The sequence below is a fragment of the Hipposideros armiger genome, unplaced genomic scaffold (assembly GCF_001890085.2).
Source record: "Hipposideros armiger isolate ML-2016 unplaced genomic scaffold, ASM189008v1 scaffold_1250, whole genome shotgun sequence".
In the NCBI taxonomy this organism is placed as follows: domain Eukaryota; kingdom Metazoa; phylum Chordata; class Mammalia; order Chiroptera; family Hipposideridae; genus Hipposideros; species Hipposideros armiger.
Window position 1 is genome coordinate 202,831 of NW_017732600.1, and position 23,807 is coordinate 226,637.

A 23,807-nucleotide genomic window follows, 5' to 3' on the forward strand; every position below is an offset into this window, starting at 1 on the left:
GGCCCTCAAGTATTTTTAAGCCACGGAAACCTTGTGCCAGCACCCCCTTGCTTAGGAGTGCAGTATATAGACTACCAAAAACTGGAGCTGTTCTGACAGAAACAGTAGAAACAGGCTCAGAGCACCCCTCTTGTGAAACTCCCTTTTTGGGGAAAAAAAAGGATGGGGGCACAGGCAAGCCTGCGTTCAAATCCTGCCTCTGCGGTTCTGTTGCTTGGGGTGAAACTTGGCCACAGCTGAGCCATCTATAAGTGGAAATGATGACATCTGGCTCATAGATCTGATGGGAGGACAGGCGCCCTGGTGCAAAGCAGGTGCCTCCTGAGCTTCCTGTCCTGGGAGACGAAGGCCGGGCACGCAGCTCACCCAGTGCTTTGGGTCTTGTCTTGCAGAGATGTCGGGCACGGCAGCTGATATCTCGCTGGTGCACTGGAGACAGCAGTGGCTGGAGAACGGCACCTTGTACTTCCATGTCTCCATGAGCAGCTCTGGGCAGCTGGCCCGGGCCACCGCCCCCACTCTCCAGGAGCCCTCGGAGATTGTAGAGGAGCAGATGCACATTCTCCACATTTCCGTGATGGTGAGTGAGTGGGACTGAGGTGGCGGGAGCGGGGGTCCGGGGGACAGGGGAGGGTAAGGGGCAGAGAGGATGGAGGGAGGCAGGACACTCTCAGCAGATGGAGGGAAAGAGCTGGCCGAGTGCGAGAGGTGAGAACGATGAAGCGAGGTCAGGTGGATTCCGGGGTGTCACTTGGACTGATGCACACCCATCCATCACCTGTCAGCTGTGACAAACTAATTGTGCTTTGGAGAAGAAAATCAAGGGTCTCCAACTCCTTGGCCTTTGGCCGACATCGCTGGGAATAACTGTTTAACATCTGTCACGTGCTTGGCCTGCTTTGCTGAGGGCTGAGGTTCAATAGAGCTGGCCTTTCCAAGAATGACTGAACAAACAAAATCGGAACAAAATTGGAATGGGGTGGCTCTTTCCCACATGCCCTTGATGTGCCAGGTGGTTTAACCTTTGTAACACCCCCTGCAGTGTAGATACTACATGGTGGTCCCCGAAGCTGGGCTGGACCTAGCTGGTACAGTTGAACACAGAAGCCCCTCACTGCCCTCACTTTGTAGTTGGGAATACTATGAAGAGAGCAGAAAACCTCACCTAAGATCACACGGCAGGTAAGAGAGGCAAGTGCTCTTCCGTCCCAGGTGTGTCAGGCTACAAAACTTTAATGATGCTCTCTGCACGCTTTCTCTCAGTGTGAGAATTTAATGACTGTCTACCCCCATCAAGCACCGTGCTGGACACGTGATGGACCTTATCTCATTATGTTCTTGCCAAGTGTGCATGGAGTTAGGCGTGTCACCTCCACACTGGAGATGATGTTCTAGGCACAGAGAAGTAAAGTGAACTTCCATCTCTGTCGGTCCCATAATCTGGAACTCTCTGAGTCTGCCACCTCCTCAGCGAAGGCTACTTAAGGCTGAAATCACTTGACTGGTAGTCACAAATGGATGTGGGCTCATATGCATGGTTCCTCTAAAGAGCTGTGATTAATGACGTTGCATGGTAGATAGGAAAAGACATATTTAGTATGCAGACTGTACAGGGTCTAATTGGCCGGAGAAGAGATCAGATAATAGCTATAACTGACGTCCCCCAGGGCCTTTCACTCCTCAGCCCACGCTTACATGGTTTGCTCCTTTAGTGCAGCTCTGCCAGACGCATGAGGGTAGGAAATGTCACTCTCAACCTGTGTGAGGAAGAGGTGAAGTGATTGCCATGAGGCCACTCAAGCGAGTAAAGCTACCACCCACCTCTTCGTTTCTTTCTTCTGTGCAACAGTCAACATTTTCTTTCTTTTTTTTTTCTCTCTTTTTTTTAAGAGTCTTCTACGGAGCAGATCTTAGCTTTTGCTCTGTTCTCTTGGTTCCTCTTCAACTGACGCTGTGCGTTAGACATTCTGATGAGGGCTGAGTAATGGCTTGGAAGTTTTCTCTTTTTGGAAAAACACACCCAAACCCCAGCCAGACAGCGATGTTAATTTTGGACCTAATGCATGCTCATCACGTGAAGGAGCAAATCAAGGCCTTTGTGTTATTCATGCAGTGAGTGTGATAGACTTTTCCCAAATATATATTTAGAGAACGATGTAGCCACATGTCAAGCCAAGTGGGTGCCTCTATGCTAACTTTGGGGTGCAAGTTTGCCATTGCCATCTCAGGGTACTTGCTGAGCTCCTCGTGAAGCACGGGCATCATCTGATGTTAAGAAGGATTGAGGGGGTGTGACTGCTCCTCTTTTTAAGGGGGGGGGGAGAGAGAGAGAGAGAGAGAGAGAGAGAGAGAGAGAGAGAGAGAGAGAGAGAGAGAGAGACTTGGTTTTAGCTAATATTAATTAGGCATTTTCTGTATTTGGGCACATCCATCCTTGCTATAACCCAGTAACCGAGATAGCACTATCTCAATTTTAAGTGGTCTTGGATGGGCTTCCTCTGCCTCCAGGCCCAGCGCGAATTCCACAGAATCAGACCAATCCGCAAGGACTGTAGGTGTTCCTCACCTTTCCTTTCTGCTCAGTGAGTTCAGCTTGGAAGGAAGGACTCACGGAGACCCGGCTGTCTCTGAAGTTCTTTGTGATTTAGGATGAGGCTGGCAGAGCCGCTCCTGTGGCCCACTCTGCATGCGCTACAGTGGCCCACCGGTTCTTTTCCTCCTTCTGAGCTCCCAAATCTCACCCTTTCCTGCCCTTATCTTATCCTCAGGAGACAGTCATGTCCAGGAAATGATGAACCCCAAGGCAGCTGTCGATGGCAGCCCAGCCTCTCAGAGGTGGGACACACTTCAGTGAACACAGCCCTCTATCTAGAGTTAGGGTGACATGGAGGTCACCCAAGTGCCTGGACGTAACGTCCCACTGGGCCACTAACTCAACGCTTTGAGTGGTCTTGGGCACCGTCTGTAACCCTGCTGTGGCTTGTTTTAGTCAATTGTGAATGAAGGTTCTACTAACACTTACTGTGTAGGTTCCCCAAGCCCTGGGTCAGAGGAGCTTGGCACATGAGAGCATTCGCTTTTAGTACTAGGAGCACTTTTATTACCGAGACATGTGTTATGTCCTTGTATTTCACAGAGGGGTAAACTGAGATCCAGATAGAGGCTAGGATATGTACATATCCCAGCCAGTCAGTGGGGCTTGGCCTGAAGAGTAGGCCTCCCTGTGGCTCAGACTGTCCTTGCCGTTCTGGCCACAGACAACTCAGCAAAATTAAAAACGGGGCTCCCTCTATTCCCCATCCCCCACCAAAGCAGCCATTCAAAATGGCCTTCATAGTGGTTGGGATCTGTTTCCCCACTTCACAGATGAGAAACCTGAGACTCAGTGAGTTTAGTTGACTTGCCTAAGGCTGCGTGGCTAAGAAGAGGACAGTTCTAGGACGAAGCTTTCCCCAAGATTCCAAACTCAGGTCAGCCGACTCCTCATGAGACCATGGCTGTCACTCTGTCAAACTTCACACTCTTTTCGTCTTTGGTGAAGATCTGAGATGGTTTGGGAGAAGACCTAAATCATTTAAACAAATCTGAAAGAAACCTAGAGGTCAACATTCTCCATCCCCTTTTCTTAGCACACGCAGCCTGCCCACCCACGCAGGGCAACCAGGTCCAGCTCAGTCACTGGAACATGTTGCCATTCAGGCCCACTGGAGTGGAGCCAGCGCCCTCTTTCGGGCTTCTTAAGGCCTGAGTTGAGCATCTGCTTTGTCCCAGAAGGTTGCTTCATCTGACTATTAATACCCCAAGGGTCATGCAATGAGGGGATGCTCAGTGAACTCAAGCCAGAAAGAGAGAGTGGGGGTCATCTCATCTAGTCCGTGGCTCCAGCGTCAGCTCCTCTGAGCAGTCACACACATGCCTCAGCCATGCAGGCAGCGTGACGCAGAGGAGAGGGCAGCGGTGGGGAATTCACAGTCTCTCTTACTTCCTGTTCCATGATGTGTTTACCCTGAGGGAGTCCCTTCACCTCTTTGAGCCTCAGTTTTGTTATCTGTGAAACAAAACTGGTCTGACCAACCTCACAAGGGTTATTAGGTTGTTGAGAAGGGTGAAAGACACATAGATGCTTAAATAGTACCTAATATCCAGCCTGGCACATCATGGGCACACAATACTGCCGTGGCAGCAAGGTTTAATGGACTCTGATCGGGGAGTTAGGAGACATTGGGTTTAGTCTTGTTTTTACTGTTACTTTGCCACTGATCTAGAGACATAACCATATCTGCAGTTATTGAATATTGACTAAGTGTTAGGTAGTGTTCCAAATTTTGTTTTACTTGCATTGTTACATTTAATCCTCACAACAAATCTTAAGGTGGATATTATTATTAGGTTTACTTCATAACTGAGGAACCCGAGATATATATAATCAACAGCCAGTGGTGTGACTTGGGCACACACAGGTTAAGTGGTAAAAGCAATATTTTACACCACACGGATTGACTTCAGGATCTCCACCCTTAATCTGTATAGTACACCACAATTCCTCTTCTCCATGCATTACTTGCTGGCTTAAATTATAAGCTATATGGGTAAGGTCTTACAAAGACTCCTTCCTTACATGGAATCCATGGTTATATTAAGGGGGTTTATGACTTGGAAGTCAACTCCAAGGTGGAACAATGTCTGTCGCTAGCTTTACGACCTTGGCCAAATCAACCCCATCTTCTGTAAAACTGATGTAGTATTCCCCAATTCTTAGAGTTTTTCTAAGTACCAAAAAAGGGTGTGCATGCACGTGTCATGCACAGTCTAGGTGTAGCACATGCATTATTCCACTTAATTGTCCTAATACCTCTGTAAGATAGACATTGCTGACGAGGAACCAGGGACTTGCGATGTTTTGTAACTTGTTCAAGTTCACATCACCAGTGAGCCCTGAACCTCAGATTCCAGCTCCTGCTGGTCCACGCTGAGAGTCTCTGCTGTCGGGCATCATGCTGTACGGTGCAGTGCCTGACGTCCCATGAGTGTGCTCAAAAAGTGGGCGTTGTAATTAAAATGTTAGCTATCGTGACGCTATCAGTGATAAGATAGATTAAGAAAGGAAATGTCTTATTTGATGTGTGAGAAGAGAAGACCTTTGAAGACACATTTCCTTCAAAAGGAACCATGCTACAGGAAATTACGCAGATGTATCACTGATGAGCCCCAGTGAGGGGTGGGGCTACAAGGGACCAACAGTCCTGTTCATGGCAGAACAAAGGACAGACCTTCCAAAGTATGTGAGGTACCCAGCAGTGGGGTGCCCTGAATCAGAAGGCACTGAGTTCCTTGCTCCTGTGGGTATGCAGGCTAAGGCTGGCAGCCCTATTCATCAGGATTTTGAGAGGAATAATACTTAAATTAGATGACTATTGTATTTGCTTCCAACTTAGAAGATCTATGATTCTATGACATCATAATATATAGAAAAATACTCAGGGGATTATAAAATGTCACATAAATCTAAGAAATTATTATTACCATTCGCAATCAGTAGCTTTGTTTAAAGGATTTGTGTGATAACGGAGATAATACTTTTTAAATATTTCTGTGAAAAATAGATTTAGATCACTTCCCCAACTGTTGCCTTTATTTATTCACGGCATATCATGCATTCCTTAGTTCATTGATTTAATCACTCAATCATGCAATGGTGTACTTGCCGACTAAACCTAACAATGGAAGCCTTATCTGTTAAAAAGAAAGAAAAAGGAGAAGATTTTTGAAAAATCAACCACAAGTTCAGAAGAAGCCAGCTATGGGATCTGTCTGTTAAAAGCAGCCCTACATTTTAAGTTGTATTAAGGAAAGACTAATTTTCTGTTCAACTAGTTTTAGAGGTTCTATGAGACTTGTGTTTACTTTTGGGGATTACATGTCAAGAGGAAAAAGAACTCGCTGGAAAAGTTTTGAGAAAATAATCAACACTGAAGAACCTTAAAATAATAATGATAACAACACTGTCATAATGCTTAGTATTATGGTAATTGACACCAATTTAACTCATTTAATTCTTACAACAATCCTAATTCAACATATCATGATTCCTCTTGTTCTCCTTTTGAGGAAATGTAGGCACAGAGAATGTAACTAATGTGCAAGAACTGTGAACTGGGTGTGCCAAGGTTTATCTTCTGGCTCTGTAACTGACTGGCCATGTGGCTTGGGCACGTTTCCTCCCTCTGCTTCCATCTCCTCACCTGGAACAGAGCGAGTATGAAGCGCCTGCCTAAGGGGGCTACTGCGAGGGTGCGCTAAGATGATACACGCGAAGCAACGGATGCTGGACCCTGACACACAGTGAGGTCTTTATAAGTGTTAGCACTCTGCGATTCACAAGTCTGTCAGTTTCCTAGGGCTGCCATAACTGGATGCCACAAACTAAGTGACTTAAATAACAAAATGGGATTGTCTCACAGTTCTGGAGGCTACACATCTGAGATCAAGATGTCAGCAGAGCTGACATCACTAAGGGAAGGTCAGTTCCAGGCCCCTCTCCCAGCTTCTGGTCATTTCTTGGCTTGTGGCAGCATAACTCCAATCTTCACATGGCGTTCTCCTTGTGTGTGTGTCTGTGTCTCTGTCCAAATTTGTCCCTTCTTTATAAGGACACCAACTAGACTAGACTGGGTCTACCCTAATGAACTTATTATAACTTGGCAGCCTCAATAAAGACCCAGTCTCCAAATAAGGTCACATTCTGAGGTACTGAGGATTAGGAGTCCGACATATCTTTTTTTTTTTTTTTTGCGGGGGACCCAATTGAACTGACAATGTCAGTGCTATTGCTGTGTTATTTATAAGTGCTATTATTGAAGGATTTCTAGGACCAAGGTCGGAGAAGCCAAGCCATCTGCAGATCAAGACTGCAGATCTAGCAGCCTTCCCGAGAGAAGGCAGAGTAATGGGGGAAACCTCCTGGCTAGGAGGGACTCATTTAAAAGGGAAGGCGGGAAAAATCTAGTAGTAGGAAAACCATGAGATGCACAGAGCACGAACCGCTGTGGCCTGGGAATAGATGTCCCAGTCCTGCCACTCATGTGCTCTGTGACCTTATGCAAGTCACATCCCCTTTCTTACCCTTAGGATCCCCATCCGTAAATTGAGATCATCAAGCTTGTATTGGTTGCCAAGACATGATGAAGTTTGACATTACAATTATCCCAAGTACATTTTTATGTAAGTGGGCCATAACTCATGAATCCCATTCCCTTCTTCTCCTTGTCCTCCTTCTCCTTCTTCTTCTTCACAGAAATACTTTTTTTAAATCACATTTTTCTTTTAATTGTTAGAACTGTAAATCACATGAGCCTTGTAGCTTAGCTTAGCCTTGACTTGCCTTAACAAGGGTTCACTAAAAGCCTGTAGGTCTCTAACTAGCCTTATGGGAACATTAGCAGAATGAGTTCTGGCTTCTGTCTATAGGAAACATGGCTTATCTACTCCAACGTAGAGGAGCACAGCATAGGGAGGTAGAGCGAGCATGGAGTTGGGTGTCAGGGGGCCTGGTTTCCATCTCAGGCTCTACCTCATACCTGCTATTGCGATTTAAACGAGTCTTCACCTCTCTCAAGCTTCTCATTTGGTCACTCCAAAAATGGAAATAAAATAGGAATCATAACATTGAAATGAGATAATGCACATGAAAGCATTTAGCTAGATTTCCCCAAATCAATGGAACTGTCAAACACGATTGGAATGTTGGAGCGGACAGCACCTTAGTTAGACTTTGCAGAATCCAACTCTTCTCCATAGGCCAGCTTTCGCTTGTTTATTCTACAAACACATCACGGTGAATCTCGGCGACTGACCAAATAGTACTTTATTTCTCATGCACATTATATGTCGGCCATTTTAATCACTTGTGTCTCAGCTCAGCATGTCTTCTCATCCTGGAACCGTGGCTGAAGGGGAACCCCAGGCTGAGACGTTTGGTTTTCATGGCAGAGAGAAGGAGCACAGTGTTGGCAGAAATCTAAGATGCCTCCTAAAGCTAAAGCTCAGACATGGCTTCTCTCACATTCTGTGGCCAAAGCATATCCCATGGCCAAGCCCAAAGCCAATGGCAGGGCTATGTAATCCTTTAGAAGAAATGGGCATGTCAGCAATTGCAAGCAGCAGTAAGCTACACCCCGCCTTCACTTGATAGATGAAGGAAAGGAGGCCAGCAAATGGTTGTTGCCCATCCCTACAGCATCTATCCGGGCCAACAATCAAGCCCAGATGGAAAAGCGTAAAAAGCTATGTGGAGATGGCAAGAGGCAACTCAGGAAGAGGGCTCGAAAGTGTCTCCTTTGAACCTCCTGGCCAAAATAGAATGTAGGATGGCAATGGGTATAAGAAAAGAAAAGAAAAAAAAAACTTCATAATACGAGTCAGAGGGAAGCAGACAGAAACACAGATGGGAAAAAATACACATTCACCAATATTTATTGAGCAACTATTGTATACTAGGCCTATAGAAACTACCAGAGACAGAAATAAATAAAAGGAAATTGAGAAAAAGGGAGTCAAGGACAATGAGAGAGCTGTCTCAACATAAGGGGAAACTAACAGGAACAGGCAGAAAAGGATTTAGCAATAGAAGCAGGGGCAGGAAAGGGGAAACAGAAAATGAAAACATGAGGAAGCCACACAGAGGCGGTAAACAGGGCTGAACAGAGAGCAGAGTGAGAGGGGCGGATGGACCCTGGGCTAGGGGAAGGGCAGTGGCAATGGACTGGAGGGGCGAGGGCGGGGCTCTAGGGGAGAGGAGGAAGCTGAGGAGGAAGTGGGGTCAGACAGGGGCAGCCTCCAAAGAGACAAGGCGGGTGTGAGGCAGGCGCGGGGTCAGTGCACCTGAGAAGAGGCGCAGAGGGGAAGGTGAGCCGGGCTGCAGCGCCCAGGCCTGCAGAAGGAGAGGGAGACGGGGGATGTGGACACGGCAGAGAAGCAGGCAAGAGGGGCCCGCAGCGCAGCGGAAACGTCAAGGTGAACGTCCCCTTGGCGGCCGCTCCCCACCTCCTCTGCTCCAGCCTCTTGTTCCGCATTTTACTTCCCTCAAGAACCTGGGGCTTTTGTATGTTTTTTCTAACATCCAGTGAATGAATGGGGCGTGTGCACATGTGTGGTGCAGTGTGACCTTTGGAGTCCGCCCACAGTAAAAATGGGAGGTGAGCTTCATTTTGGACACATTGATGCTTCCACGTCTCCCTTCAGCTAATCCTCCTTTCTCCCTTCTCCCTGATCCTCAGAAAGCAGCTTGGTTTGGGTGGAAATAACGTGGGTTCGGAGACAGTCAGGTGTGGGTTCAAATCGTGATGCTGACCCTTGCAGTTTTTCCTTAGACACCTTCCTAAATCCCTCTGATTCTTAGCTGCTGATGAAATTTCACTGAGGCTGTGGATCCCTCATTTATGTGGCTGAAGAGAGACATAAAATAATAAAAGACACATGAAATGCCTTAGAACGGCATGGGAAAAGGTCTCTTTCTTTTCTTGCTTGCCTTTTAAAATATTCCCTCCAAATTTTGCCCTCAGTCTAGGCCTTCACAATAACCCTTTGCGCTGAGTTGGGCAGGAGTCGTTAAGAATATCAACTGTAAAATACAGGTATAAATAATTGACTAAATAAATAAATGGGGTAGAGGAGACAGCACTTCCTTACAGTAGAGTCCCAATAAATAAATGAAGAAGGAAAGAGGGCACTAACAAGTCACCGTTAGAGAGTCGCCGCTGTAATGGTGACTGCTGACAAGATGCACTGATGTATACGAAAATTAGCAGGTGAAACTTCAAGAAGTGGGGAATCAGTGGAGTCTCTAACCCCCCTCTTCACAGATATTTATTAAATACCAAAGGAAAATGGTAACAATACAGTGGAGACCCTTGGATTAGCTTCTTAGGGCTGCTGTAACAAATTACCATAAACTGGGGGGCTTAAAACAACAGAAATGTCTTCTCTCAGAGTTTTGGACACCAAAAGTCCCAAATCAAGATGTCAGCAGGGCTGCTTGCCTCCTGGGGGGCCCTTAGGGACAGTCCATCCCTTGCCTCTTGCGGTTTCTGGCGGCTCCAGATGTTCCTCGGCTTGTGGCTCCGTAACTCCAATTTCTGCTTTTGTCTTCATATCACCTCCTAGGTGTCCCCTCTTCTGTGTGTCTCATAAGGACATGTGTTACTTGATTTAGGACTCATCTGAATAACTCAGGAAGACCTCCTCCTTGCAAGATCCTTAACTGTATGGGCAAAGGCCCTTTTCTTCCACGTAAGGTCACATGTACCAGCTCCAGGGATTAGGATATGGCGGTATCCTTTTGGGTCCACCATCCAGCCCACTACATTACTTAATCCAAGTGATCAAGGTTAACACCGCCAGAAATCAGACATATTGGCACCGTAAATCTTCTGATAAGATTTATTGAGAAGGGCATAATGCCGTTTCTGTGGTATTCCTGATGAAAATGCATAACCTCATCCTAATCATCAGAAAACATCAGTTGTACACAAAGTGTGGACATTGTACAAAATAACTGATTAACACTCTTCAGAAGTGTCGAGATCCTGAAAGACAGGAAAGTCTGAGACATTGTCACAGATAAGACTAGGGAGAGATGAAAGCTTAATGTCATGTGGGATTCTAGGGTAGACCAAAAAAAAAAAAAACATTAGTGGTAAACCTGGTGAAATTCAAACAAGGTGTGCAGTTTGGTTAATGGTATATCACTCTTAATTTCCTAGTTTTGGTTATTCCATTTTGTTATGTGAGACATTTGGGGGTGGAGTGCTTAGTGAAGACTATTCAGGAACTCTATACTGTCTCTGCAACTTCTTGTGACTATAATGGTTTCAAAATAAAAGGGTTAAAGGCAGAGTATCCACTCCAGAGCAGGGCTGCCTGCGTTAGAATCCTGGCCTCACCACTGAATCCACAGTGTGACGGTGGTTATATTACATTTCTGTGCCTCAGTTACTTCCACTGTAAAACAGTGATCATAACAGTTTCTAACTCCTGGAATTAGAATGAGGCCAATTTTTATGACCCAAATGTTGTATCATCAATTTCATGGATATTGCTGCTGTTAGTATTTCTAGTTCACAAATGGTAAACCCAAAGCCTCGGAAGTTAAGACAACCCTCTTCTGAGATCACACAGCCACTGCCCAAGCCCAGAATTCAACTTAAGTTTCAGATCCCCGGTGATATCTCACATTATAGTATTTCCTCTTATTCCAGGGGCAAGGATAGGTAAGACCCTATCAGGGCCCCATCTCCATAATCATCTAATTACCCGGCTCAATGTGTTTTGAAGGCAGCCCTGATCTTGAACTGTGGGAAAAGACAGCCGGTTCTCCCTGGCCATCAACACTTACCAGGGAGGAAAATGGCAATTCTTGAACTAATTCTCAAACAAAACGAAAAGCTCATTTAAAACTCATCTAATCCAACTTCTTCATCTTAGAGTGAAAACAGATACAGACACAAAGCCTGTAGGTCTCAAAGAGTGACTCATTCAAGGTCGTGTGGCAGGTCAATGACAGAGCTGGCCTTCCTGTCTAGACCTCATGATGGTGTGTGTGTGTGTGTGTGTGTGTGTGTGTGTGTGTGTGTGTGTGTGTGTGTGTGTGTGTGTGTGTGTGTATTTCTTCCTAAACCTTCCCCAGCTGTGCACTCAGCAGAAGGCCTCTTACTCTGTGCTGAGCCAGAGGCATACAGGTTCAGCACAATGTTATTTCACTACATTGTGGTAACCATCCTTTGTGCAAATCCAGCAGTACAGTCCAACAATTAGCCAATTCAAACTTCTGCCGCTAATGTACCCCAGCTCAAGGGTGTCTTTAATAGCAAAATAATGCTTGTATTTTCTTCCTTCCCTCTCTGTTTTTTTCCTAATCTCTCCCCGGTGAGACATAACATTAATTACAGCAGTTAACAGAAATTCTGTCTCCATTACTGCCTGCCACCTTCTCCATCTTGGCGTCTGCTTCCAAAATTTCTCTCCTGAATGAGGGGGCGGGGGGTGGCTGTTTTACAGATGTGTGATTGTATTTATTTGCCTTTTCTCTGCCCACCTCCTTTGTGCTGAATTTTAAGTCAAGCAGAATCAATATTTTCAGTGGGGGTGAGCATGAATGTGAATGTGTGTGCGTTGTTTGTGTGTGCCTGCTCTGTAATCTAGCTGTCATTTTGAGCTAATTGTGTTGTTTCCTCTTGTGTGGAAGGAAATCTTATCTGTTTTGGATTAAAATTCAATGAAGGTCATAGCGGCTGGAAAACTTACCAGACTGTTGCAATTAATGTTCATTTGGCTTTGATAAATTGGAACGTTCCTCTCAGTAGGACTGGAGTGGATTTCAGAAGCAATAATTCTTCCATTAACTCAATGATTCTGCCTGTGATGGAGGAACCTTGTCCTTCTTTTGTTTGTCATCTGTCACTTGGAGGAGCCGGGCATATGCCGGAGATGATTTATCATGATTGCAGTGCCTGTTTCTATCAAAGCACTTAAAACCACTAATTAATTTTGCCCCCTGTAAATTGCTTGATTAAACAAAATGTGAGGTTGGAATTAAGGTGTAAAAGTTTTTTTGTGTCCCTGTTTCCCCTCCTGGGTTTCCACAGTTGTGGAGTCATTAAAAGTTCCTCTTCAGGGCTAAATGAAAACGTATCTGTCATAGGAATAACTACCGCTGAGCACTTGCCGCATGCCAGGGAATACGTGCGAGCATTATTTCACTTAATCCGTAAAACAATTTTTGAGGGTGGTTTGTCCATCTCATCTGGGAGGAGCAGCCTGAAATCCATAGGTGATAAACATTCCATCCAACATAAGCGACATAAGGTTGGGAAATTATAGTTTTGATTCTGAGACCCTTGCATTACCACTATGTGTTAGGATTTTTAAACATCGCCTAAGATTAAGTTCCACTGTTTCCTGTTCGTATTTTATAGGAGTGGAGCGAGATCTTCTGACATAAGAATTACACTGGGTGTTTGTTTAAAAGGCAGTTTCCTGGGCCCTGCCGCAGGTGTGCTGGGTCTGGACGCCTGGCATGGGGTCCTGGGAATCTGCGTTATGGCAAGCTCTGCCACTAATCTTGATGGGCAGCAAAGGTGGAGAATCACTAGCCTGCGACTTACTGTGACCAGCAGTAGGAAAGCCACAGCATCAACCCACTCATTGTCTGAATTATTATTTAATTCTCACAAAACCCTGCTAGGCAGGCATCCCTATTTCCATCTTACAGATTGAAATGTTGCGGTACATGGTAAGTGGCCTTGCCCAAGGTCACACAGCGAGGGAGAGGTCAAGTTGTGTTCTAGAGCCTGCATTTGCCTCACTGGCCACAGAGCCCTCGCTTTCACACAGTGTCCCTGCCTCATCTGATCCTGCCCTTGTCCCTGCGTGCCCCCAGCCCTCCTCTCCTTCTCTAACAGCCTGCGAGGCACAAACAAGAGTGACCCTGGGCCTTCCCCACGGAAACCCTCTTCAGTTCCTATTTTATTACAGTCCTTACGTGTCCTGATGCTCCCCTAATGAAGCGTCTAGTGGCCTGCCCTGTCTCGGCCTGCCTTAATAAGGAGTGAGATATGTTGGTGTCTGTGCAGGGGCTTTGTTCCTATGGCTGAGAGCCACCAGAGGCTTTCTACGGGGAGATGCGGGGAAGCTCTCGCCTGCAGGGCCCATCTGTGCTATTATGATAACAATGGCAACAGCGTGGCTGAGGGGAAGAGGCACCGGCCCAGACCTGGAGCTGTCAGCCCTTTGCTAGCTGTGTGATCGTGGGCTAGCAACTTGCCCTGTCTGAGGTTTGGTTTCCTCAAATGGAAACTAGGTGTCACAAGACTACCTTCTCTAATAAAATCATTGCCAGGAATGGAAGCATCCATTTTGAGTGGCAACTTGGTGTCTGATAAATAGAAATGTCTCAATAAATTGGTGCTATTCTCAAAGCTCAAACACTGTTGACCCACGAATGTTAATAGAGTGTGTTTATAGTTCACATCTCACTAAAACCTCCTGGTAGTATATTAAGTAGGTGTTCTTTTTAACGCTGCTTTAAAGCAGGGCAGGCTGAGCCTCAGAGAAAGTCTTAGGGCCACACGCTGGGTCAGTGGCAGCACAAGAAGTTCCTGAACCCCTGCCAGAACTGGGTAGGTCTGCCATCGGTGGACGTTTGCCCGACATCAGGTCATTCAAGGCCCACAGTGAACTTTGGGCTGGCCACTGCCTGTTTTGAGATTCCAAGTGGCCAGGGTTACAGTCTGAATGGTATTTCCTCCAAATTTCATACACTGAAGCCCTAACCGCCAATGTGACTGCATTTGGAGATAGGGCCTTTAAGAAGGCAGATTAGGTTAAAGGAGGTCAAAAGAGTGACACCCTCATCCAATAGGACAGGTGTCCTTACAAGGAGAGGAAGAGACACCGGTGATGCATATACCTGATGGCAGGGCTGTGTGAGGGCACAGAGAGAGCTGGCTGGGAAGAAGGCCCTTACCAAGAACCACCCCTGCTGGCGTTTCAGCTTGGACTTCCAGCCTCCACAACTATGAGAAAATGAATTTCTGTTGTTTACGCTCCTCAGTCTTTGGGATTCTCTTACGGCAAGCCCAAGCAAGCTAATACAGTAGAGAACTGTGGTGAGAGCCTCTCCAGCCCCCAATGGCGGAGGGACTGGGGAAGCTGCGAGGAATATTTTCCTTTTCCTCTGCTCTTCTTCCTGGAACAGAAGGAAACGTGGAAATAGGGGGAGGTAACCCAAAAGCAGAACGGGGACAGGATGGACAGGGAAGAAAGGAGAAGGAGAGAGGCTTTGAGAAGAGAGGGGCGGTACCTGGCATATAGTAGCAGCCCAGTAAGCTGTTAGATGAATGGATTGGGAGACATGTTTTCACAGCATCTTAGCATTGGGTGACACAGCATCTCAGGTTGCAAGGGGAGGAGCTGATGATGACGGCTTCCACTTACTTATCACAATATTTTTTAAGAGTGCATTTATAGGCCAACATGGTCTTGGTTGCATACTGCTTCATTGAAATGTATGAAACGGTTAACAGTCATTCACAGGTGAGATGCATGAGAATATGCCCATTTGATGGATGAGGAAAGTGAGATTGCCCAAGGTCACATGACCACCCAAGGCCTGGGATGTGAGTCTTGAGCCCATGTTCTCCCCATTAACACATTAAGACCAGTGAAACTGGAAGAGCAGCTAACTCAGAGGAGAAGCCCACACCTTGTTAGGTTTCTGTCTCTCCACTTACTACCTGTGTGACGTGGGGAACTTGTCTAACTCGTCAGAGATCCTCACAGTGGTGGAGAGAGGTTTCAATGAGGTAACAAGGTGCCGGCCTATAGGAAGTGCTCTGTAAATTACGGCTCCACAATTGTGCAACCTCTGCTCATATCTCCACTATCACGTTTCCTGGACTTTAAACTGAAGACAGTAACTCATATCTTAAAAGACTGTGTTGAATGAAATGAGATAACCCAGGCAGACTGCCCAGGATGGTGCTGGCACCTAATAGATGTTCAGTTCATGACAACAGTGATGATTATTACCTGCGACCTCCCAAACACCGTACAGATGAGAGAGACCTCAACCTGCAAGGCTCTTCGATAAACCATAGACCAAGCTGACATTTTCCTGGCCTGTCCCACCCCAGGTTGCTCTTGGGAGCCCTGGGAGGTGACAGCTGGGGTCTCAGAGCCACCCCAGGGACCATCCCCTGTTCCTGGGACGGTGAAGACGTGGCTGGTCTGACCAAGTGATGTAAAGTGAAAAATGAGGTTGTGAAGTAGCGGCAGCATCTGTGTCATCATTTCTGCACCAGGAGGTCAACGGGCCCCATAAAGAGTGCTGTTGCCAGAGCAGGCTTTGTTTAGGAGGTAATTAGGAGGAGCGGAGAACTGCTGCCCGTGCAGAATTTGGTCTCTGGAAGTTATAAAAAGCAGATGGATTTTAAGCAAATGCAGTTTTCACCCTTTAACACAATGTGAAAGGGTACATATAAGAGCAGAGTCCCCAGGAAACATGCTTCAAAAAGGAGGGACACCTGAGCCCCCTCTTCTCCCACTTCTGTGCGCCGGTGCACGTGGCCCGTTCTTCGGGCCCCTGCAGTTTGTGCATCAGTAACATTTTGGTGTGAATAACAGCGTAGTCTGCTATGTATATCTTTCCGTGCCTGGAACAGTGCTCAATGCTTTCCATGCTGTCACCTTATCTAATCTCCACGACAGTCGGGCGAGGAGGCTATTAGTAACTGCCTTTTACATGTAAAAAAAGTGAGGCTCAGAGGGGCAACCCCTTTTGTTAGAAGTGATAAAGCTCAGGCTTGAACCAGGGTTGTCGGGAGTCCAAGGTCTATGCCGTTAGCTGCTGTGCTGTGGGAGAACCCCCTCACCTTCGCAATGAAGTGCTCCGAGGATCCATTTGATAATACATGTCAAGTGTCTCTTAACAGCTGAGTGAGGAATTTTGAAAAGCAGATCTGATAAAGCACCAGGGTTCTCCTGTGGGGGCCAGTGAGGACCATTTATGCTTTCACGAATCAACTCTATGTTAACGTAGAAGTTTATCATCCTCAAAGAATACATTTCACCTGAGCAATAATAATAATAATAATATTAATATTAATAATAGCTAATATTTGCACAATGCTTTGGCAGTTTCAAGACAATGTTCTTATGCCTACTGTTGCACTTTATATTCAAAAGCATACTTGGATATTTAGACTTTGATATTGTAGCAATTATTATTATTATTATTATTATTATTATCATCATCATCAGGCCTGGCTGAAGTTTAGGAAGGTTCATCATGGCCAAGATCATACAGTGACTCAATGGTGAAGCCAAACCTCCTTTCTCCAAATATCTCAGCGCCCCCTGGGGATAACTGAAAAGTTAGGGGTGCCCTGAGGTGGCAAGCAGGGAAGAGCTCATGGCACAGGTGCACGTAAAATCGTGGCACGTTAGAGGCACAAGAAACCTTCAAGCTCTCTCTCCTTAGGAGACTTTCATTTTTAAAATGAGGAAAACCTGTGCTCATTAAATGGAACTCATTTCTTCAAACTCACGCAGCAGATTAACTGAGGATAAAAGATGGACACATTTGGGTTTAAACCCCACATTTTCTATCACCTCTATTTGTGACTTTGGGCAAGTTAATTAATTTATTTGAGCCTTGGTTTTCTTTTCTGCAAAATCAGGGGGAAAAAACCCCACTTCCGAATGAACATGAGGATTCATTGACATGATGTATATGAAAGTGGTGGCACAATGCATGTCATACGTGTAGAATGTGTGCTCACTAAGTGACAGTCAGTGGGACCGTGGAGACAGGGAAAACATACATGGGCTTGAGGCCAGGCAGGCCTGAGTTTAACTCTAAGCTCCTTGGTCATTATCTGTATGACCCTGGAGAAATTACTCAAATCCTCTTAACCTCAGTTGCCTGCTATAAAAATTACAAGTAGGTTATACCTACTCCATTTTGTGTGCTTTGTGAATTAAAAGTAATCCGCGATAAGATCAGCCCAGGGCCTTGCCCACAGCGAACCTCAGCTCCTGTGGGTCCCACTGTGCTTGGCCCCACAGATTTCTCTCTCAGCTAGATGTTCTCCAAGCAAACAAAGAAAGCCCACTGCTCCTCCCCCGGAGCGCCACTGTTGACATTTCTCCTTTGGGCACTGCAGCTTAGAAGCAGTTCTCCATTTCAGCCATTCCTATAAACAACCTCCCAACTTTGGGAAGTAATGAGCCCCCTCCAAGCAGAGAAAGAGCTGGAGAAAAAGATGGCATTAAGCGTACTTAAATATGCTCTCCTACATTTGGGGAATGTGCTGGGGGAGGGGGGGTTTGTCTTTAAAGTGTCATTCTTGTTGCAAAAACACCTGTTATGCAAATAGTGCTGCTTTCCTCTCTCAACTGGGGGCCGGGATGTTTTCTTAGCAGAGCTACTGTGAATACATTACGCCCCATGCAGCACTCCACGGTCTAGCATCTTTTGCTTTTTCTCAAATGTAAGCACCTTGGATTCTTAATTTGGCTTCCCTAATGAAGCACGTGACTGGAAGAAGTGCTTGAGTTAGTCCCCTCCCTGGAGAGAAAACCTGATGGGAAAAGGCTAGTGGAGAAACCACATTTACTGAGCAATTGTCACGCACCAGGCATCATGCTGAATGCATCGCTGTGCTCTCGTGCTTAATCTTACCATAAAGATGCGAGGTGGCTGTTTGTATTTGTCATTTTACAGAAAAAGAAACTGAAGCTCAGAGAGGCTACTATTTACTTATTTATATAACTAGTATTATTTCTTGAACACCCACTCACTGTGTGTGGTAGACCCCTGGCATTGTGTGATGTGGTCTGTAGGGTTTATCCACAGCACTGAACAGAGGCCAACTTGAGATTGAGGCCCCAGGGACAATCAGTGCCTTGTCTAAGGTCACACTGTAGGAACTGGCAGAGCTGAGATTGAAAGCTAGATCTGCTAAAGCCTTGTTTTGATTCCTTTGAAACAAGGAGGCCCGGACCTGCTCACTCACTTCTTCCGCTTTCATGGGGCATCTCATATGCCCAAGGCACTGCAAGGCGCTCCAAGATGAAGGCTTCCATATCTTTGGGGAGGGGAGGGTTCTCGAGTCGTGTATTCAGGGAAGAGGAGGTCGCACTGTGTCAGAGGCACAGACCAAAGACAATGGGAACACAGAGGAGGAAGAGGTCACTTCCAGCTGGAGGGATCAAGGAAAGCTTCCTGGAGGAAGGGAACATTGATTGATCCAGGTCTTAAATTGCGGTGTGGACTTGATTATCGGCCAATCATTTACAACTTCTACCTCGTAGTCAAAATCTCTTTAAAGTAGATGATCTTAGCAAGACCGTGGGGTCAGAGATACGCTCCACATTCACTCACTTTCCGAAAAGTTATTAGATTTCCAACATCTGATTCAACACTAAATTCACCTGGTATTGACTATTCTCCCATGGCAAGGGCTGGGGTCTCATCAAGACAGGTAAACAGACATGGCTCCCACCCATGGAAAACTAGCAGCCTAGGAAGGGAAAGGAATGCTTTAAGTTATTCTTAGTTCTTTCAGGGCAGACTTGGCTGGGGAAAGATGAATGTAAGTTTAGAAAGGAAACTTGGAAATCTATTCCAGTTCTTTTTAGCTTTTTTACACAAGGAACCTTTCATCAAATGAAATGTTATGTGGACACTCCATATATAACAGACCAAAGTGGATCTGCTCTGGCTGGACATTTGGGGGAGTCGGGTGGGGGGGTAGGGGGGTGAGCAGGAGATGTTTGTTTTTTAAGTTCACCCCCCCTCCCCCGCATCACCAAACCTGTGCCCAGGCGAGTATGGCTGGAAGATTACTGTAACGCCATCCACCCCCCTATCATGTAACTGATGCAGAAACTGTGCCCTGAGCGGGGAACTTACTCAAGGCTGAAGTTCACGAGCAAGGGGAAGCTCCGGAGCCAGGCCTCTGGTGCCCTAACCCCAGGCTTTCTACAACACCATTGACAGAAGAAATTGTTGTTGTTTTTTTCTCTTTTTCTTTGTTTATTTGTTTTCGGGTTTTGTGTTAGCCTTCTATTTTGAAGCCAATTTAAATTTTCAGAACTGTTGCAAAGAAAGTACATAGAATCCCCATATACACTTTAACCAGCTTCCGCTGTGTCAGCATCTTTCTTAACCACGTCAAAACTGAGCAACTGACATTGATGAAACCCTGTTATCTAAACATTTTATTCCTACTTCCCCAGTTCTTCCCCCAATGTCCTTTTTCTGCCTCGGGATCCAATCCCAGGCGCCATATTGAATTCAGTTCTGTCTCCTTAGTTTTCTTCTTTTTAGCCTTTCCTTGCTTATTATTACCTTGACACTTTTGAAGAGCACTGGTCAGGTATTTTGTTAAGATACCCCTCAATTTGGGATTGTCTGATGCTTTCTCGTAATTAGATTTGGCGGAAGAACACCACAGAGGTGAAGTGGCCTTCTCATCACATCATAGCAGGAAGTACGTGGTAGCAAGACTTACCATATTTCCCCATGTATAAGACACACCCTTTTTTAAAAAAATTGGGGTCTAAAAACTGGGTGCATCTTATACAGTGGTTGCAGATTTTTTTTACTTGCTTTTCCCATTTTTTTGCTCTTGTTTTTGCGCTCATACAACCACTGTATAAGACGCACCTAGTTTTTAAACCCAAATTTTTCAAAAACAGGGTGCGTCTTATACATGGGGAAATATGGCCTTACTGATCACGTTCACCTGGATCATTTGTTTTAGGTGTGTTCTCACTCTAAGTTCATAGTATCCTCTTTTTGTATGCTATTATTAGAAGGAAGTTACTAAGTCCAGCACATACGAGGGATTAAGGTCCATCTCCTGGAGGGAGGAGTGCCAAAGAATTGGTGGATATTTGCTAAAACCACCACAATAATGAATAAATATTTGGGAGAGATACTTTAAGACTCTGCAATAGCCTATTTCGCCAAAAGGCTTTTCCCACTAGTTTTAGCATTTATCAGTGATTCTTGCCTGCAGTGATTTATTATTGCAGTGGAGAAAAGGGAGTTTAAAGCAAAACAAAAACAAAAGTACAAAGGAAAAAAAAAAGGAGACAAGAGTGGAAGGAGAAAAAAATGCGTGCGCTTATTAAACCCAGGCTCTTTTCTAGGTGGGAGACCTGAGTCAGGGTGGGTTTCGGGGGGAAGGGCCTGCACTCCCCTCACCATCGTTGCTGACCTTATCCCAACATGAGGGCCTTCTAATTGGCATCACCATGGCACTGTCAGTAACCGCCTCACTCGGAGGCAAAGGGAGGCTTTTTACCTCGGTTAGGTAAAGGTCAGCGTGGAGCAATGCAGTAACATCCAACTTGACTATCTCCTCCGCCCCCGCCCCCCGGCCCCCGTGCCCAGCACCAGACTTCATCTTAAAATATGCCAGCAGAAGAAGTGTGTAAAGCTTCTGTGTGTCTTCATATGTGTGTGTTCTATGTGGCATGTATGGTGTGTTGGGTGTGTGCTTCCTTTTTGCCTTGTACGTATGTTGACCACTGGGCCCCGTGGCATTTAGGGAGGAGGTCCCTCCGTTGCCTGTATCTTAGCTTCCAGCTGTCACTTAGAGCAGCTTGACTTCATGGCCATGTTCCATAAGACCTTCCTGAATTTCTTTTGGAGAAAGTCAAGCTCAAATGGGCTACTTTTATGACCTGTTTTAACCAGGGAGTTTGGACCCAGAAGAGAAAAAAAGAAATGGCCTCGACTTCCAGTTGGCTCCGAAACAGATATGCTGGGTGAAACAGTAAAACACTGTCAGTCTCCGAGGCGACGACCCTCTGCCTCCTAAGGGGAGAGATTGGCTCCAGTGTTGCCAATGCTCTTTCGGAAGTTTTCATGCTGAGGTTTCAATTTCCAAACACTTTCACTTCCCCATTATGTACACCGTTTCCAGGAATTGATTTAATGTGTTTAAGGAAATGTTTATGCTTCCTCCTCATCTTTCTCTGTCCCTCTACCCACACGAGCTTTTCCACTTGCGCTCCTGGAAGAGGACCGTCCTGAGCTTGAAAGCTCTGACCTAGTTTTTCCTGACTGAATGTAATATTGGGTCGTCGGGAAAGTCATGACGCATTTTGGCATTGAAAAACATAGACAAATACGTCATGACTTTGCCAACGACCCAATAATAGGTACCATTTTTTTTTGTGAGCTTAGTACATGCCAGGCACTATGCCACTTACCATACAGTATCGTGTTTATGTCTACAGCGGTCCTCTGAGGAAAGTACTATTAAAGTGCTATTATTAGTTTATCACGAGGAAGCTGAGATTGGGGTGATTATGCTGCTGTCCAAAGTCACGCAGCTGTTGTTAGTGGTGGAGCCAGGATTTGAATCTGGGCTTTCCTGATTTGAAACCCTGTATTTTACTCCCTGCTTCTCTACATCATGAAATTCAGCAGGTAATAAATACTCTGAAGCCCTCTATGTACTTTAAAACATTAGTCATAAGAACTGGGTGATTGTAGAGGGAAGGGCAGAGAAATGACCCAGCGCCACCCAGGAAAAGCACATATGGATTTTATTGGACACTCAGCTGAGTGTAATAACTGTTTCTATCTGGATTTCATCAATATAAGTGTCTCACTTAGAACAGCGATATTCTGAGGTGGTTAGTCATTTTGGGGGATATTGTACTCAGATGTGGCATTATCTTCAAGAAAAACAAGATCAGAATCAAATGTGTCCAGGACAGATTCACCACAGGGTAGGGCGGTGAAAGAATTCAAAACCACGTTACCACGATTCTTAAACTATCTGGGAGGATTTAGTCTGGAAAAGAGAAGACTGGGGGATCTTGGTGAGGATTACTACCTCAAATCCTAAATGTCTCTGTGGGGGAGGTGGGAATTAAATGTGTCCTTTCTGGCTGGAGGACATAAGAAGCAAGGGAGAGAAGCCACACGACAGATGCTTCTAGCTCTGTTTTACACAATAACAAAAGTATCCAAAAATGGAATAGGACAGTTCAAGTGGAGGTGTTTACTCCACCATGCCTGTGTTAGGATTTTTTTTTTTTTTAAATTTGGAAGTGCTATAAATCCAACTCAGACTGGCTAAAGGTCAAATAAGGCCTTTAATTCCTCCAGAAGCTGAGATATCTAAGGCTACCTTTAGTGCAGAAATGGTAAGCTCAAAATGTCCACACACAGGCATCAGGAATAGGTCTGTGTTCCTTCGCTCTGGTTTCCTTCGTGTAGGTTTCATTCTTGGGTAAACTCTCCCCAGATTGTGGTAAGATTATTTGATACTTTAGCGGTCACCAGGAAGAAAAGAGTGTGCTTTTTGTTTTTAAACGAAAGTGCAGGAGCAAACGGTCATTTGTTTTTGTATCCACCCGTATGTTACTTTTCTGTTTGTTTGTTTGTTTGTTTGCTTGTTTTTAGCTGAGCCATCCTGCCACCTGTTGGCAGCTCAGCGGCAGCTCATCTCGGGCCAGGACTCGAACCGCTGTTGCTCAGAGCTCGCACTCGTGAGTGAGCGCTTAACCAACTAACTGAGCCACTCTGCCAACCCTCGTATGTTACTTTTCTATTGGTGCTGTGACAAATTACCACAAACTCAGTGGCTTTAAACAATGCAGACTCATTAGCTTACAGCTCTGTAGTTCATGTATTTGAAACAGTTGTCACTGGGTTAAAATCACAGTGTGGGTGGCAGGACTGTGTTCCTTCTGGCGGCTTGAGGGGAGACTGTTTCCTTGCTCTTTCCAGCTCATAGAGGCTGCGCACATTCCTTTTGCCGTGAAGCTCTTCCATCTACAAAGCCGGCAAAAGTGAGTCGAGCTCTCCCAAGTCACTCTGACCTCTTCAGGTCATTGATAAGGGCCCTTGTGATTATATTGGGCCCAACTGTATAATCAAGGCCAATCTACCCATCAAAACGTCAGCTGATTAGCAGCCTTAATTCCCTCTGCAACCTCAACTCTCCCTTGTCATGTAACCTAGCATATGCACAGGTACCAGGGATAACGACACGAGCATCTTTGGGGTGCTATTCTGCCTACTGCAGTCCCTAAGCAAGTCACCATGATGGTCCAGTTGGTCAACCCTGGATCAGCTGGCCATCACTGGACCTGGACTCAGTTAAGCCAGAGCCACAGCATGTGACTGAGAGTCTTGAAGGGTATTGTTTAGTCTCCCAAAGGAAAACCAGGTCCTTGTTACAAAAGAAGAGGGAAAAGATGCTAAGGAGATTAAAAAAAAA

General features: G+C 45.7%; 1 protein-coding gene across 1 annotated transcript in view; it reads left to right on the forward strand.

The window, feature by feature from the left end:
- The window catches only part of LOC109376973 (astrotactin-2-like), a gene marked incomplete at its 3' end in the record, with an annotated part of 197,357 nt that overhangs the window by 129,846 nt on the left and 43,704 nt on the right, over positions 1 to 23,807 (forward strand). Inside the window, exon 2 of the mRNA XM_019633151.1 lies at positions 393 to 580. Coding sequence (XP_019488696.1) covers positions 395 to 580 — 186 coding nt within the window. The remainder of the gene's footprint in view (positions 1 to 392; positions 581 to 23,807) is intronic.